Raw genomic sequence first — 18801 nt, 5'->3', positions numbered from 1 at the left:
CAGGGTACACACTTACGTTCTTATGCTGGAAGAAAAGTTTCTCAAAATGCATTTTGTAACATTCAGTGCTCTGCAGTGTTTTCTGTTCTGTTGTGTTTCATTTTCAAGTTGCTGATCAAGACCTACTAAATTGAAATTCATTCCTACAAAGTCCTGGGACTATATTTCTGTATTATTCAATCAGCTAACATGGCACTTAACTATATATACCACTTATTATTCTTCACTACTTAATTAGCTTTGTGACCTTGGGAAAGTCACGTGTTTAATATTCGGTTTTTCTATAAAATGAAGATAATAGTGCTGTTTGCTTCATACCGAATGTTGTTAGGAATGAATTAGATATGTAAAATACTCAGCACACTGTTTAGCAGGCAAGAAAAGCTCGAGTGTGAACGTCTCTTGTTTTTGCTGTCATGATTGTTCAAATTACTTTGATTTGACCTTCCTATCTGTTTTAGAAATACTGTATGTAAAATATATATTACATGTAACTTAACTTTTCTTGTAACTTTTATTAAATATATTTACATTTTATGTTGTTTAACTGGAGGTATAATTTGGATATAGTGAAATGCACAGATCTTAAATATTTCAGTTTAATGTGTTTTTACAGATGCACACATCCACATAACCCACACCACTATCAAGACACAGAACATTCTTATCACACCAGGATCTTGTGCTCCTTCCCAGTCAATCATTTCCCTGTCCCCAGAGGAAAACACTGTTCTGATTTTTTGTTCACCATAGTTCAGTTTTGTTTATTCCACAACTTCATCTAAACAAAGTCACACAGAACATACTCTTATGCCTGGCTTCTTTTTGTTGCTGAGTATGATGTTCAGATTCATCAGTGTTATTGTGTATGTCAGCATTTTGTTCCTTTTTATTGCTATATAGTATTCCATTGTATGAATGCGCCACATTTTGTTTATTCTCCTGTTGATTGATATCTGATTATTTCTAGTTTGGGGCTACTATGAATAAAGCTGCTATAGATAATTATGTAAAAGTCTTGTAGAAATGTGTTTTCATATCTTTTGGATTAATATTTAATATTTACAATTACAGTTAGGATTTATGTAACTATATGAGAAATTTCCAGACCAGTTTCCAAAGTAGTTGTGCTATTTTATATTCTCACTAGCAATGTATGAGTGTTCTAGTTACTCTAACTTCTTTCCAACATTTAATGTTGTCAGTCTGTAATTTTAGCCATTCTAGTAGTGGCTGTATAGTGGTGTCTTCTTATTTTTTTAACTTAACACCTCCCTGATCCCTAATGACTTAAGCACTTTTTCATAGGCTTTCACCTATTGTGATTTTCTCTTCAGTACCATGATGCATCTCTATTTTTGTATATTATGTAAGGTATGCATCTTCTCATTGTACTTTCAGAAATGTAAGGTCTCCTAAAAAAAAAGAGATTAGGATCTAATGTATCATTTAAAATAATACTTTTTTCAGTTGGAACAAATGTACCACTCTGGTGATAATGTTGATAATAGGGAGGCTGTGCCTGTGTGGGGCAGGGGATACATGGGAGATCTCTGTACCTTCTGCTGCATTTTGCAGTGAACCCCAAACTGCTCTAAAAAATAAAGTTTTTTGTTTTGAGACAGAGTCTCGCTCTATCACCCAAGCTGGAGTGCAGTGGTGCGATCTTGGCTCACAGGTTCAAGCAATTCTCCTGCCTCAGCCTCCCAACCTGGGACTATAGGTATGCACCACCATGCCTGGTTAATTTTTGTATTTTTAGTAGAGACAGGATTTCACCATGTTGGCCAGACTAGTCTCAGACTCCTGACCTCAGGTGATCTACCCTCCTCGGCCAAAAATAAAGTATTTTAAAATTATACTTGAAAATTCTTAATTTATATTCAGAGCATTCTCCCTTTATCAGTTCAATAATTTGTTCAGTACTTGTTGAATTCCTAAACACATTTTCTTCCACACCTCAAAAAGTTATTCTTGTGGACTCAGTCCAGAATGTACATGTAGTTTGTTTCAGCCACCTACCTCCACTTAACAACTGAGAACAAAAAGAAAAAATCTCAACATATTTTATTTCAGTTTCATTAGAACGTTTCACAGGACCCTGGAATTGGAATGTTGAAGCAACTACATTATGCTGTTTACACAAACACACACACACACACACACACACACACATATTTGAGATAGATTCTTGCTCTGTCACCCAGGCTGGAGTGCAGTCACGCAATCTTGGCTCACTGCAACCTCTGCCTCCCAGGTTCAAGCGATTCTCCTGCCTCAGCCTCCCGAATAGCTGGGATTACAGGCACCTACCACCACACCCAGCTAATTTTTGTATTTTTAGTAGAGATGGGGTTTCGCCATGTTGGCCAGGCTGCTCTCGAACTTCTGACCTCAGGTGATTCACCCGCCTCGACCTCCCGAAGTGCTGGGATTACAGGCATGAGCCACCACACCCGCCTGTTTACTCATATTCTTATGCTATCAACAAGCAGTCTATGGGCTAGAAGTGCCGCACTTGTACCTATTTACACTAAACCATTTTTAGTCTTGAATAGAATTTAGTACACGTTAGTCAAATAATAATAAATGTTCATCTGTTCTTATGTAAATACTTTTATAAATATTTATGGTTGCAAGTTGACTCCAAAGGGAATATTTGAAGTTCATTCTACTTCACAGTCAGTTAAAATATTTTGTCTCACTCCATTATCCAGGCTGGAGTGCAGTGGTGCTATCTTGGATCACTGCAACCTTCCCCTCCCAGGTTCAAGCAATTCTTGTGCCTCAGTGTCTCAAGTAGCTGGGATTACAGGGGTGCACCACCACACCCAGCTAATTTTTGTATTTTTAGTAGACATGGGGTTTCACCATGTTAGCCAGGCTGGTCTTAAACTCCTGCCCTCAAGTGATCTTCCGCCTGCCTTGGCCTTCCAAAGTGCTAGTATTATAGGTGTGAGCCACCGCACCTGGCCTGAAATATTTTTAAATAATGAAAATCTTCTCTCTTTACTGTCATGTTAAATTTTGTAGTTTTCCAAAAATTAAAGTTTAAATGAGGTTAAATCAGCTTTTTTTTATTAGTATAAAACATTAAAATCTAGTTCTCATTCAGCAATTGTAAAGGAATTTCCAGAACGAGGGTTTTCTTATAATATTGTTATCATCTTTAGCCTCCCGAAGTGCTGGGATTACAGAGGTGAGCCGCCATACCCGGCTGATAAAAACTCTTCGAATACATATAAGTCAAGCCAAAATAGAGGAGGCCAGTTAATTCTTAAAACTCAAATAGCCAAGACTGACATGCGAAATGGGTGTTTTTGATAGTTGCTCATTAGATCATGTACTTTTTTAAAAACCCAGTATACATGAAATAATAATAAAAAAGAAACTTGCTAATCTCATTCTAGTTCTCATTCAGCAATTTGTGAAGGAATTTCCAGAACAATCTTTTTTTTTTTTTTTCTTTTTTGCGCAACAGAGTCTGACTCTGTTGCCCAGGCTGGAATGCAATGGTTCGATCTCGGCTCACTGCAACCTCCGCCTCTTAGGTTCAGGCAGTTCTCCTGCCTCACCCTCCTGCATAGCTGAGACTACAGGCACCTGCCACCACACCTGGCTAACTTCTCTGTTTTTAGTAGAGATGGGGTTTCACCATATTGGCCAGGCTGGTCTCAAACTCCTGACCTCATGATCTACTCACCTCAGCCTCGCAAAGTGCTGGGATTACAGGCGTGAGCCACCATGCCCAGCCTATTGTTAACATCTTTATCCAGAATGTTTGCTTTATTTCCAGTTGCTCAGGTTGCTATAAACTATAAATAGTTTATCTATTGTGTGAATTATTTGACAATAAATGGATTCAATGTGCATGTGAAAATGATTGCTTTTAACATGCTTTTGGTAGCATTAACCAAATGCTTGGAATCATATTCTTTTTCTGGTCCCTGGCATGAGGTATTCAGAACATTTCAATAGTCTTCCTATTGCTGATTACTTTTTAAAATATCATTTCAGAATTGTCTCATTAATGGCAGAAATACATCCTAATTCAGTTACGGTACCAGCCTGAGTCTTGAAAATAAAACCTCATAGTTGAATGTAAACTTCCAATTAAATGGGTCTTAATTCTTCACCATTAGACTTTGAACCATTGTTCATGTTGGTGCCAAAGAATAAAAAGAGACTGATTTCCTACTTTAAGATCGGAATATACACACACACTATACTGGAAAGTGAGGAGAGATGACTACTTCATATTTCCTTTTGAAGTTAGGAATAACATAGCTGAAACTTTTGGACAGCAAGTATGGCAGACTGTAAGAATATTATGTGATTTGATTTTAAGCTTTCAGTAGTGGTGTGTTTCATTAAGCCTGTGACAGGAAAAATAAATGAGTAATAGATGACTGATGTGTTCTGGCTGCTGTGATAATGATAATACCCTCTATTACTGAATCTGTCTAACCAACCAGTTATTTTTCTGTTTTCTGCAATTAAAGACCATCATGTTTTCTGGCAATGTAGGAATTTCTGTTCAGTTAAAGTACACATTGTCACTGAAGTAAAAATAATAAAATTGAATTTACTTTAGCTTTATTACTAAAATCCCCCAAAACTCAAATCTAAGATCATTTAAAATATCTTATAAAATAACTGAAATTCATTAAAATATTAAAACTCAGCTTTGATAGTTTTGAATATAGGTTTTTGGTCTTTAAATTTTGACCTGAGGGGGGAAAAAATTTTTTTTGACCTGAGATATAAATGATAGTGGTAGCACATCTAGCCATTCACCTTGTAGCCAGCCTCCAAGATGACCCCCAATGATCCCTACCTCCTGATAGTCACGCCCTTGGGTAGTCTGCCCCCACATTTACCAGGGTTGGTCTGTGTGACCGATAGAATACCTCAGAAATGATGATGTGTCACTTCCAAGATTAGGTTATAAAAGACATTGGGACTTCCATCTTAGTCTCTGTCTCTTTTAGGGGTCTGGGGATTACTTGCTCTGTTGGAAGCTGGCACTTGTAAGGAGCCAAGGCCTATGCCAACAGTCATGTGAGTAAGCAAGCATGGAAGTGGGTCCACCAGTCACAGTCATGGCTTCAGATGGATACAGCCCTGACCAACAGTTTGATTGCAACCTCATGACACCCTGAGCCAGAACCACCCAGCTAAGCCACTCCCAGATTCCTGACCCTCCAAACTGTGAATTTTTTTTTAATGTTTATTATTAAGGCTGCTAACTTTGGGGGTGATTGGTATGCAGGAATAGATAATCATTACACACTCCCATTAAATCTCTTCATTCTTCAAATCTTAATATCTGTTTTGGAGTTTCATTATTATTTATACTGTTAAACTTGTAATCCCTATACTTCACCTGACTAACTCATTAATTGATAAATACTATGTTCTGCCTTCCATTTTTGAATCCAGTGTTTGATATAATAAATACAGACTTTGAATTCACCTTTTCTATATTTGACCCCATATTAGAATGTACTTAAGAGAATTGCTCTCTGACAAGGAGCCTTCTTCAGATTATTCCACAGATCCTTTTCCTTTACAGGCAAAACCATCTATAATATACAACTTGCAATTACTATGCAAGTGATTATGAAATTACTATGAAGTACTACAAGAGAAAACAGACAGCCAAACAACTGTTCTCAGACTGAGACCTCACCAAAGAAGCTCTTTGTCTGCTACTCATAACTCTGTGGTGCTTATTAATTACACAGGGTAATCACAGTGTGGGTTTTAAAAGTCATATTTTTGGGATTAGTTAACTATATAGTACTCAAACCAGAGAGACAGCTTCTCAGCAGATCTGATGTCAAGGTCATGAATTGTAGTCCCAGCTCCTGTTCTTCCATCCTACTTTCTCTGTGGTACTATAAAAAGGAAAAGGTTGTTAAAAATATTTGGGTTTACTTTTTCTATTTCCTTTTTGTCCTACTAAATCAACAGTGCCAATAATTATTCCTTTACCATTACTAACCATACTGAAATGGCTATCATGAATAAGAAATGTGACCATTAGAAAAGTAGTATTTCAGCTGTATAAAGGAATTTTTTTTCTTTTGCTTCTTTGTCGAAGCTCTTTTATTTTTCTAAAAATGGCCTAAAAATGACTTAGGACATCAGTAGCTACAGATACTTTGACTGGACCCCAGCTCACACCTGCAATCCCAGCACTTTGGCAGGCCGTGGGAGAAGGATTGCTTGAGCCCAGAAGTTTGAGACCAGCCTGGGCAACGTAATGAAACATGTCACTACCGGAAAAAAAAAAAAGTGGAAAAAAAAAAACCACAGTTGGGTGAGGTGTTACGTGCCTGTAGTCCCAGCTACTCAGGACGCTGAGGTGGAAAGAAGTGTCACTTGAGCCCAGGAGGTCGAGGCTGCAGTGAGCTGAGATCACATCACTGCACTGCAGCCTGGTTGACAGAACCAGACCCTGTCTCAAAACATAATAATAATAATAATAATAATAATAATAATAATAAATTGAGTTATAGGTAATCAATTTTAGATTTTTATAGCTGAATTTAAAGAAACATGGTAAAAGGGAAATATTGATGAGTCCCATGTTGTTTGGCACTGTTGCTTTTAACATATAACTAGCTTTTTGGTTTTGCTTTCACTGTGTTTTTTTAATTTATTTATTGGAACAGGTTCTCCTTCTGCTGACCAGGCTGGAATGCAGTGGTGTAATCAGAGCTCATAGCAGCCTAGATGGGGCTCAAGTAATCCTCCAGCCTCAGCCTCCCAAGTAGTTAGGGCTCCAGGCACATGCCATCATGCCCAGCTAATTTTTTTTATTTTTTGTAGAGACAGGGTCTCTCTATTTTGCCCAGCTTGGTCTTAAACGCCTGGGCTCAAGTGATGGTCCTGCCTCTGCCTCCGAAAGTGCTGGGATTACAGATGTGAGCCACTGTGCCTGGCCATTCACCATGTTTTAAAATAAGAATGGCTACTTCAGGAGTTGATCTTTTCTTTCTGCATTCTAAATGGACTACAGGTTATTTTGAAATTTTACTGAGAATTTCCTTTTTAACTTGGAGCTGCAAAAAGTAGGGTTTTGTCTTAGACTCTGTGTTGTAGACCTCCCCCACTTTAATTCACACACACACACACACACACACACACACACACACACACACACACAATAAGGCTAGAAAGATGGTTATTAGTAACGTAAAGAAATGGATTTCTCTCTTCAAATGTTCAGTATCCAAATACTCCAATAATGTCATGACATAAGATGGCTGTAGTCGAGCCAGAAGTAAAACCCAGAACTTCCAACTGCTTTGAACATTTGCCAGCTGATAACAACACAAAATTTTACCATAAGGCTAAGTGATTCCTGGGGCTTAAATTGGATAGTCAGTGAAGAAGAAGGCATCCAATTTCCAGCACTGAAACACTTCTGTGTTAAAGAAACCCTATGTTTGCTTTATTTTCTTAAAGGTTCCTTTAAATTAAAGCATAGCCATTAAATTGTGGATTTCCCTTTCTTTTTAAACAGGCTCCTATTTGTGGATGGCAGTGCTAAGAAAACATAACTACTGATTAAATAGTTTTTTAAAAATGATAAATAACAGTGTTTTCATAACTAGATTTCATTTGAAAGCTTAAATTAGTACTTTGCTGTGATTTTTTAGTTTCTTCAACCCTGTGTTAACGCTTCATTTTTCATTGTAAAATATCTCAAGAAACTTAAATATCTGTGTAATAAGTAAAAAGTAATGTGCATGTAATGTATGATGCTCATAAGGAGTTCTTCAAGCTCTTCCTACAGAGATGAGGAAAGATGGAAGCCTAGGAATATCTTTCCACCCACCTCCTGCTCTTTATACTCCCAACTTGGTACTGAGAGCTAAAGCCCTTGTCCAGACAACAAGCACCAGTTTGCATCCCCTTCTTACATGCTCATCCCCGAGGCTCATCAAGCCTGGAAAGAGGCAGAAAAGATAATGGAAAGTAACAACCAAACAGAGACAAGAGGAGGTAGAATTTGGCAGCAGGTGGAAAAGATTTTGTCTGCATTTCTGGTCATGAGGTGCTTCCGTCCTCTTGACCCATCAACAGCTAAGTGAAGGTTCATATGCATAGATCACAAGTAGTCCTAGATTGTAATGTGATCCTGCTTATATTCTGCACCCTTCATAAATCTGCTGGCATTTTGTTAGGTCTCTAAATATACTCATAAAATTATCATGCTTAACATATTGGAAATGCTAATGCCATAACAGAAAAAAAGCAAAATGTACCTGCTGGTAATGTAAACATTCATCAGAGACAATAAGCACAGAGGCTAAGGACACAGACTCTGAAGTCAGGCTGCCTGGGTTTAAATCCCAATTCTGACAGCTGGCTAGATGAGTAACCAGGAATAGTTTTCTCATCAGCAAAATTGAGATGATAGCACTACCTTACAGTGTTGTCAATTTTAAACAAGCTAATATGACTATAAATATTTAGAACAATGTCTAATACATAGCTAGCACTTTATAAGTATTTGTTGTTGTTAATATACCATGCCACCTTTCTGGTGCTGTTTCTGCATTTAAATGGCTCAATCTGAATTGTAATTAGCAGGCTACGTTTATACTAATACCACAATCTTCAATGTATAACCACTGAATAGTAAACCTCCCTCCCTGGTAGTTTTAAAAAGCAAGATGCTTATTTTTTTCCCCTTCTTTTCCAGGCCCAACACAGAGATACTTTTATTGAAGAACGCTATGGAAAATATAATATTAGTGATCCTTTAATGGCTCTACAAAGAGATTTTGAAACACTGAAAGAGAAAAATGATGGCGAAAAGCAGCCCGTCTGCACAAACCCACTCTCTATTCTAAAGGTGGTGATGAAACAGTGCAAGAACATGCAGGAGCGCATGCTGTCCCAGCTGGCTGCTGCTGAGAGCAGGCACCGAAAGGTAGGCTCACCTCAGTTGATGTGTAAATCTTAGTAAATTGTGCCTGATACTTTCTTGTCAGCTGTTGGTTTTTCACAGTAATTGGGACATCTCACAGGTATCAAAAAGCCCTTTAGCTTATGTAAGAATCAGGAGAAAAGAAAAAACAGCTTACTCCAAATGTTAAGTTTAGAGAATGTGCCAGACACATTATTTAAGATGGCATTCCTTCTTGATATGTCACTCCAAAACACTTTGTATGTTTTTTCAGCTCTTGATCATTCAAACTTTGGCTACAAACCGGTTTGGCCAAGCTTGTAGCTGAAGGGAGTGTTCTCTATTTGCTTACTTAAGTGATAAATAGAAAGATGAACAGGTATTTGAGTCATACTATGTCCAAGGGAGAAAAAGAGAATTTACCTGAGGATAAATACATAAGCCAATAGCTTATTTTCATTTATTCCTGTTATTCCTAGTTTTGAGTTTCATTGCATTTTATTGCTCATGAAACCATAAACAGTCCCTAGGTTTATTTACCTTAAAGCTGTTCTACTCTATTAGTAAAGTAAGTGTGTGTGTGTGTGTGTGTGTGTGTGTGTGTGTGTGTGTGTGTGTTTCCATTTCTAACAAGCCCTAAGAAGGCATACCTGTCCTTTCCTCTGCTTCATCTTACTGGAATTGTAGTGCTTGTGAATTTATTCACCAGCTTGTCATCTTGTCATTTACTGCTCAAATTTGGCCTATAAAAGATGCTTGGCTAGAATCTTCATTTTTAAAAAACTTATCAGTTCAGATTTATGCCAACAAGGGAGGTATTAGTGCATTTGGTAGGAAACATTTTCATCTGGAAAATTGGGTTAGCAGCTGCAAAATTTGGTGGACCTTACTTTTATGGTTACCAGCCTTAGAGCCATCTGCTTAAATTGCATCTGATAAATTTCCTAGGCTCTGGGTCTTGCCCATGATCTTTTCTTTCCCTTCACAGAAGCCAAATGAAAGGCCAGAGTGGAACTGCTTAACGATGGATAGGCCTCAGATGTTCCACAATCCCCCAGAAAATATACAGAATGTCCAAAGTTTATGCATTTTTGTGGGAAATGTATTTTTTCCATAGCTTTAATCATCAGATTCTCCAAGTTACCCAAGACCCAAAAAAGTTTTTTAGTTTTTGTGTGTGTGTGTGTTTGGTTTGTTTTAAGACGGAGTCTCACTCTGTCGCCAGGCTGGAGTGCAGTGGCGCAATCTCAGCTCACTGCAACCTCCACCTCCCTGGTTCAAGCAATTATTCATCCTCAGCCTCCTGAGCAGCTGGGACTACAGGCACACACCAGCATGCCCAGCTAATTTTTGTATTTTTAGTAGAGATGGGGTTTCACCGTGTTGGCCAGGATGGTCTTGATCTCTTGACCTTGTGATCTGCCTGCCTCAGCCTCCCAAAGTGCTGGAATTACAGGCATGAGCCACTGCGCCCAGTCCCCAAAAAAGTTTAACCTCTGGTTAGAATGAAGTAATCTGGGAACATTTACACTCCAGTTTAAAAGGTATCAAGGCTGGGCGCCGTGGCTCAAGCCTGTAATCCCAGCACTTTGGGAGGCCAAGGTGGGTGGATCACGAGGTCAAGAGATCGAGACCATCCTGGTCAACATGGTGAAACCCCGTCTCTACTAAAAATACAAAAAATTAGCTGGGCATGGTGGCGCGTGCCTGTAATCCCAGCGACTCAGGAGGCTGAGGCAGGAGAATTGCCTGAACCCAGGAGGCGGAGGTTGCGGTGAGCGGAGATCGCGCCATTGCACCCCAGCCTGGGTAACATGAGTGAAACTCCGTCTCAAAAAAAAAAAAAAAAAAAAGGTATCAATGGGTAGAAGATAGTTGCCTAAATTGGGGTGGGGGGGGGGCTTTTACATAATACTCTAAGAAAATCCTCACAGCATTTTTTTGTTTAATAGGCAGGCTTTATTTCCATTTCATTCATGAAGTGACTGACTTGTGTTGAAGGGAGGTTGGCTAGCAACCTCCCTTCATGTCATGGAAGGTGTACTAGGGACAGTTTGTGGCTCTAGGTGATTGGAGAAAGGAAGAAGTTAAAAATAATTCAAAATTTCTTAATACTGTATTGCAATGCCAAATGTTTTAAGGGAATGTTAAATTTTGAAATTCTTTTTTCCTTTTTTGGGATGGAGTCTCACTCTGTCACCCAGGCTGGAGTGCAGTGGTGCAATCTCGGCTCACTGCAACCACCACCTCCTGGGTTCAAGCTTAAGTGGTTTATCAAAGTAGATCACTGACTTTGTTAGAAATCAGCACCTAGAGGCTTATGATTACGGTGCTGATAGTCTCAGCTTATGCCTATCACCTTGGCTTAGTTATTAACCATATTCCCTTTGACTGTCAGAAGTGTTCTGGTTTGAATAGTAAATTACATGGTCATTGTGCTTACAATGAAAAACAAGTTTCCTATTCTACATCTTCTCATTTCCCATCCTCCCCAGTATTCACAGGCATCCACTTTTTTCTTTTAGCCATTCTCTTTGGTAGCTAACCTCCATATTTCTGAATACTGCACTGTTCTCTCTTACTTTATCAATTTTAGACATTTATATTATATTCTTTATACAGGTACAGATTTCGGCATCTTATACCCCACCTCCCTTTCCTGTCCTTAACCCTTACCCAGAACAAATTTAATCCTGTTTTCCTACCACCATTCCCTGTCACATTTAGTATTCCCAGATCCTGAGCCTGTCATACTCTTTCTTGTGACAGGTTCAGGATTTGGGAATACTAGATGTGACAGGTGCCAGATGCTGATGGTCCATGTGCAGGAATCAGGGTGAGGTGACAAATGATTCTGAAAATAACAGGCTTTGAAGGTCTGGCACAGTGCCTCACCCTGTAATCCCAGCACTTTGGGAAGCCGAGACAAGCGGATCACTTGAGGTCAGGAGTTCAAGGCCAGGCCAACCAACATGGTGAAACCCTGTTTCTGCTAAAAATACAAAAATTAGCCGACCGCGGTGGCGCACCTGTAATCCCAGCTACTCAGGAGCCTGAGGCAGGAGAATCGCTTGAGCCCAGGAGGTGGAGGATGCAGTGAGCTGAAATTGTGCCACTGTATTGCAGCTTGGGTGACAGAGCAAGAGTCTGTCTCAAAAAAAAAAAAAAAAAAAAAAAAAAAAACAGGCTTTGAGCCAGCTCTCCTGTTTTCTATTCTACATTTCACCTCTCCTCTCCAGTACCTACCACCTGCAGGTTCCATCTCTTTGGAGCTCTGCAGGGCAAAACAGCTTCCCTCCTTCATACTAAAGTAGTTACCACTCCTTCAGCCTCTTTTCTTCTTCAAAATATGATTAAAATTTCTTCTCTGCTGGAGGCTCTCTCCTTTGTCTTTGTGGGATTTTAGTCTTTTTATTCAGTTTCTGTAATTTTAGAGGACTCCCAAAAGGAAGAAGATACAACTTACCACTTTTGGCCAAAAGCATGTCTTTCATTAAATTGAAAAATTAGATTTAAAAAAAAGGCAATCCACGAGTTTTTTTTTTTTCCTTGCCTTTATTTTGAGAGACAGGGTCTTGCTACGTTGCCTGGGCCTGGAGTACAGTGGCTGTTGACAGGCGCAATCATAGCACCCTATAGCCTGGAACTCTTGGGCTCAAGTGACCCACCTCAGCCTCCCAGCTATCTGGGACTACAGGCACACACCACAGCACCAGTCTTTTTTGTTTGTTTTTGAGACAAGGTCTCACTCTGCACCCAGGCTGGGGTGCGACGGCATAATCGTGGCTCACCGCAACCTCCACCTCCCTGGGCTCAGGTGATCCTCCCACCTCTGCCTCTTGAGTAACTGGGACTACTGGCACATCTCACCAAGCCTGGCTAATTTTTGTGTTTTTTGGTAGAAATGGGGTTTTGAGTTGGGCACAGTCGGTTATACCTGTAATCCCATCACTTTGGGAAGCTGAGGCAGAAGGATCGCTTGAGTCCAGGTGATTGAGACTAGCCTGAACAACATGGCAAAACCCAATCTCTACAAAAAATCAGCAGGGCATAGTGTTGTGTGTCTGTAGTCCCAGCTGCTCGGGAGGCTAAGGTGGGAGGATCACGTGAGCCTGGGAGGCAAAGATTGCAGTGAGCTGAGATGATGCCACTGCACTTCAGCTTGGGTGACAGAGTAAGACCCTGTCTCCCTAGAAAAGGGAGGGAGGGAGGGAGGGAGTGAAAAAGAAATAGAAGAAGGAGGAAAAGAAAGTAAGTAATGGCTGGTCTCAAACTCCTGGGCTCAAGCAATATTCCTGCCTCTATCTCCCAGAAGTGCTGGGATCGTTGTCATGAGCTCATTTTTATTTTTATGGGGAGGTTTCATGTCCCAGAAGATTTTCTGTCTTCATTCATAAAAATTATAGTGAGAAGACTAAGACATGGCCTTTGGGACGACAGTGCCCTACCCTGGAAGTCTGGGCCAAGACACCTCTGAAGCATGAGCAGAAACTACTAAGAATTCTATTGCCGGTCAGAATATTTGCAGTTGTAGATGATATTATGTGAAAAATGTCCCTTTAATTTGTGTTCTCGGTCATGTGTGATGGCTCACACCTGTAATCCCAGCATTTTGGGAGGCTGAGGTGAGTGGATCACATGAACCTAGGAGTTCGAGACTAGCCTGGGCAAGATGGCAAAACCCCATCTGTACAAAAAATACTAAAATTAGCTGGGCATGGTGGCACACACCTATAGTCCCAACTACTCAGGAGGCTGAGAGATGGGAGAATCACTTGAGTTAGGGAGGTCGAGGCAGCAGTGAGCCATGATTACACAACTGCATTCCAGCCTGGGCGACAAAGCAAGACCCTGTCTCAAAAAATAAATAAATATGTCTTCTCCTTAAAATAGGGCTTAATCCTTTGACACCAGGAGAAGTGGAATAGGGGTAGGCAAATAAAAGACCTTGTGAAAAATCTCCATTTAAGGTCTGTATAATTGAACCTTTTCACATGCAGGATGAAGTCAAGAGAGTTTTCACCTCTTATCTAACTATATAAAAACTTGTATTATTAGTGAAACAAGGCACACTTAGAATGCACCTTTTTGAAATGTTGAATTTCAGGCTCCTCCTTTGGTGCTTCCAGTGATTTCAGCATTGAGAGGAAAACCTCAGCTTTCGGGTTTCTGTGGTCCTGTCTTGCTCCATCACCTACACCTGACCCCTAGTAACACCAAACTGCCTGCAGTTTCTAGGAATTTCTGCTAATTCTCGAAACTGCCTCAACCCCTCTAGCTATTAGTTGCTCTCTTCTGTTTGCATATAATTCTTTACATACTTCAAGTAAAGTAAAGATCTTACTGTTTTCTAACACAGAGGTTTCATGGCTGTCACTGTAAGGCAGTGTGCTCCTTGGTAGGCCTTGCTGGGTTTCATTTATTTATTTGTTTGTTTGATCTCTGGAACTATTGTTAAGTGCCTGGTTTGGCACTTAGTATTGGCTGTATTAATAAATGCAACTCTTTGATATTTGGAAATGAATTTTTAAAAATTCTTTAAAGGTGATCCTAGACCTTGAGGAAGAAAGGCAGAGGCATGCACAGGATACAGCTGAAGGAGATGATGTCACCTACATGCTAGAGAAGGAAAGAGAGAGGCTGACTCAACAGGTAATTAAGGTAGAGGGATTCACGGTAGCATTTGCCTAGAATAGTGTTTCCCAAAAATTACTCTGCAGGAAAGCAATTGTTATTGTTCAAAAAGGGGCTTTGTGGTCAAATAAGTTCGGGAACTACTGGATTAAACAAAGTTAAACAGGATTCTAACTTTAAATTTGTTAGGATCTTTAGTATGCAGAAGCACATTGTGAGTCTTCAAGAACAAAATAGGGTTCTGTGTTTAGCAAATCTGTGGTTTTATAAAATCTTTTATTGATATAGATCCCTCACTGTAAGACTAGGACACACATTGGGGAATGGTAAAAGTTTGTAGCTCTCAAACTTTTCTTGATTTAGAAACCCCGTAAGAAATGACATGTCACAATCCAGTATAAACACACACAGTTATGCCTAAAACGAAAATCTCATGAAATCATATATAACCCCTACTGTCTACATATTGATGGTTTCTATTTTTTTTTTTTTTTAATTCTAGTCATGGCTCACTAAATTGTTTCCCCATCCATTAATGGATCTCAGAGTTTGAAAAACACTGAGTTTCTTCAACCCTTTCCCTTTCACACAGAGTCTCTGCCTCAAATAGGGTTGGGTAGACAATTAAAACAGACGGTATTTGTGTAAAAAGTATGATTCAAATGCAACTATTTGTGTTTGTTTTTAAGACCTGAGAAAATGATTGCTGAAACTTTAAAAGGCTTGCTTTCAGCAGCGGCGTTCATCACAAATCTGGTTGATCCGGCTTTCTGTTACCTTGTTTTGATTGGTTCTGATGCTGTGTACTCTCCACATACATGAAACACAAAGATACATCATAGTCCCACTAATCACTGCAAGACACTACAGGAACTAGAAGAGCCTCACAAATCATCAGAGAAAGATAAATCATAGTGTGTGCTTTTTTGTGCTAGGAGTTCCAAAACTTCAGAAATACTTGATCTAAGCACTGTGACATGCGTATTAATCCTATATACCAGAGAACAGCTAACAGAGACACTCTATTTGATCATACTTTTTGAGTAGATCTCTTATTCTAATCAATATTTGTGGTGGCATTTTTTTTTTCTAGCTGGAATTTGAAAAGTCCCAAGTGAAAAAGTTTGAAAAAGAACAGAAGAAGCTCTCTAGTCAGCTGGAAGAGGAGCGCTCCCGCCACAAGCAGCTCTCATCCATGCTTGTGCTTGAGTGCAAGAAAGCCACCAACAAGGCAGCCGAGGAAGGGCAGAAGGCAGGAGAGCTGAGCCTGAAATTGGAGAAGGAGAAGAGCCGAGTGAGTAAACTGGAAGAAGAGTTGGCAGCTGAGAGAAAGCGAGGCTTGCAGACTGAGGCCCAGGTGGAGAAGCAGTTGTCAGAGTTTGACATTGAAAGGGAGCAACTGAGAGCAAAACTGAACCGAGAAGAGAACCGGACCAAAACTCTGAAAGAAGAAATGGAAAGTCTGAAGAAGATAGTGAAGGACCTAGAGGCCACCCACCAGCACAGTAGCCCTAATGAGCAATTGAAGAAACCAGTAACCATGTCCAAAGGCACAGCAACTGAGCCTCTCGTGCTAATGTCTGTGTTTTGCCAAACAGAGAGTTTTCCAGCAGAAAGAACCCATGGAAGCAGCATAGCCAAGATGACAAACACTGGGCTGCCTGGTCCCACCTCTCCTCCCTTCTCATATGCAAAAACCAATGGCCATTTTGACCCAGAGACACAAACTACCAGGGAGCTGACTGCAGGCAACAATGTAGAAAACCAAGGGCCTCCACGGGAAAAATCTGTGGCATTGGCCCAAGAGAAACCAGTGGAGAATGGTGGGTGTCCTGTGGGGATTGAGATGCCAGCCCCAGTGCCCAGCCCCCTCCATTCCAGTGGGAGCTCCCTGTCTCCCAGCAGCACTGCTTCCTCCTCTTTAACCTCCTCTCCTTGTTCTTCACCGGTACTCACTAAGCGTTTATTGGGGTCATCAGCTAGCAGCCCTGGCTACCAGTCATCCTACCAAGTAGGCATCAACCAGCGGTTCCATGCAGCTCGGCACAAATTTCAGTCCCAAGCAGATCAGGACCAACAAGCCAGTGGCCTACAAAGCCCTCCGTCCAGGGATTTATCCCCCACCCTCATAGACAACTCTGCCGCCAAGCAGCTGGCCCGAAACACAGTCACTCAGGTGCTCTCCAGATTCACTAGCCAACAAGGGCCAATCAAGCCAGTCTCTCCCAACAGCTCTCCGTTTGGCACAGACTATCGAAATCTGGCCAACACTGCCAATCCAAGAGGTGACACAAGCCATTCACCTACTCCAGGGAAAGTGTCCAGTCCCCTGAGCCCCCTATCTCCAGGAATCAAGTCCCCAACCATCCCCAGAGCTGAGAGAGGAAACCCTCCACCCATCCCACCCAAAAAACCTGGCCTCACCCCTTCTTCTGCTACCACTCCTTTGACCAAAACTCATTCCCAGGCATCCGCTTTGACCACCACAGAAGACCTTGCCAGCAGCTGCTCTTCCAGTACCGTTGTAGCAAATGGTAAGGATGTTGAGTTACTTTTGCCTACCAGCAGCTAGTCCCTAGGAGGGAATCCCCACGTTTGACATTCCATCAGATTTCGTCCAAGAGCTCAGACTTTTGAGTCAGATTATGTTATTTATTTTGATAGTAGCTGAAACCATCTGTATAATACATTTAGTATGTTTCACCGTTTTGTATTTTTTTAAGTAGAAACTGAGTAGTTTGGATTTGTATGGTTCACATCTTTTTACTGAAGCTAGAAAGGCACCTCAAAGATGTCTCAAGCTCAGCAGTCACCGTCATATTGTGATGAAGAAAGCTAATTGAGTACCAGGTGGTGATTTGCTATCTATTTTGGAACTAGAATCACTCAACACTCATTTTGAATTATGCAGAAGTGGTTCATGCAGATTTTTATTCCAGATGAACATGTTTTAAAAGTGCCTGAAATATGACTGCCATATGAATGTGATTCTGCAGCAAAAAACACAAAATGGACCATTTAATTGCAGGAAATGCGATCCTCTGCGAATTCTGAATGTTAAAAACCAACACTGCTTTTAATCCTCTTTTACTGTTTTAATACAAGCTTTGTGTTCTGAAAGAAGGCTGCATAACTAGAACGGGAATCCTTCTAAAGGTGGGTGTGAGCTCACCACAAAGCTGAGCTTTATAGAGCCCTTGAAAAACCCTCCTGAGCACTAAGCAGTTAGGGTGCTGATTTTCTTGTACTTTTGAAAAATTAACTCACTCCTAGTTTCCTACATAAATTCTTGAACAGAATGAAATCGCACCTCCATTCAAAAAATGTCTGAAGCATCTACTGTTGTGTAAGGAACTTCTGATTCTGATTGCTGTTACTTGAATAGGAAATGGTCACTCATTCTGTATAAAAGTTTTGCAACAGAATGAAATTTTTATTCTGTAATCAAAAAGCAATAACTTGAAATTCACTCTTTGTAATATTATAAGTCAGAATTTATATAAATTTTACCAAATTGTTACACTTATTCTCCAAGCTGCCAGAACCTGGTGTCTGTATCTGTAAAACCAAATTAACTTTTGCCTAAATGGGAAGTATACATATATCTGTATAGATACATTACCCCTTTACATGTTTAACATACACACACTTAAACACAAATATTAGTGTGATTATATCTTTGGAGTTTGCAATATAGCATAAAGGACAAGTAGAATTGCACATTAAGATTACCTACCAAAGCAACTAGATATGGCTGGGGCACAATCAAAGGAAGAATTTTGTTTACAGGAAGGTGGGGAAATTGCAGATGAATGCCAGATCTTCAGTATCAAAAAGGCAGAGCTGGCCAGGCACAGTGGCTCGTGCCTGTACTCCTAGCACTTTGGGAGGCTGAAATGGGAGGATTGCTTGAGACTAGGCATTCAAGATCAGCCTCATCCACATAGCGAGACCCCATCTGTATTAAATAAATAGAGCTAAACAAACCCTAGTGGGACAGAACTCAGCTGGTCATGGAAATGAGTGAAACAGGCCTCTCATGTGGTGTAAAACAGCTGTGAGTAGTGGGAGCTGTGGCAAACTGAAGTGCCCAAGCCCCACTTTAAAAGGGCATCTGTTCAGCTCCATCTGCTTGCTGCCATGCAAGAATGCTAGACCAGGATTACCAGTTCTTCACATTTGTTAAAAATCCAAATTTTCATGAGAAAAACTCTCATTTTTAAATATGAAGAACTGATTTT

The 18801-nt window shown here is 40.3% G+C and overlaps 1 protein-coding gene across 2 annotated transcripts in view; it reads left to right on the top strand.

Annotated features, from left to right (window-relative positions):
* Nucleotides 1-18218, top strand: part of CTTNBP2NL (CTTNBP2 N-terminal like) — a 61260-nt gene extending 43042 nt beyond the window's left edge. For both annotated transcript variants that reach the window (XM_017524317.2, XM_017524316.2), the window contains exons 4-6: nucleotides 8720-8950; nucleotides 14471-14578; nucleotides 15654-18218. In XM_017524317.2, the coding sequence (XP_017379806.1) occupies nucleotides 8720-8950; nucleotides 14471-14578; nucleotides 15654-17132 (1818 nt within the window). In that variant the 3' untranslated portion in view covers nucleotides 17133-18218. The remainder of the gene's footprint in view (nucleotides 1-8719; nucleotides 8951-14470; nucleotides 14579-15653) is intronic.
* The last annotated feature ends 583 nt before the right edge of the window (nucleotides 18219-18801 follow it).

Source organism: Cebus imitator, unplaced genomic scaffold (genome assembly GCF_001604975.1).
Source record: "Cebus imitator isolate Cc_AM_T3 unplaced genomic scaffold, Cebus_imitator-1.0 Scaffold32, whole genome shotgun sequence".
Lineage (NCBI taxonomy): Eukaryota > Metazoa > Chordata > Mammalia > Primates > Cebidae > Cebus > Cebus imitator.
Note: the sequence above shows the minus strand (reverse complement) of the source record. Positions and strands in the feature narration are given on the sequence as shown.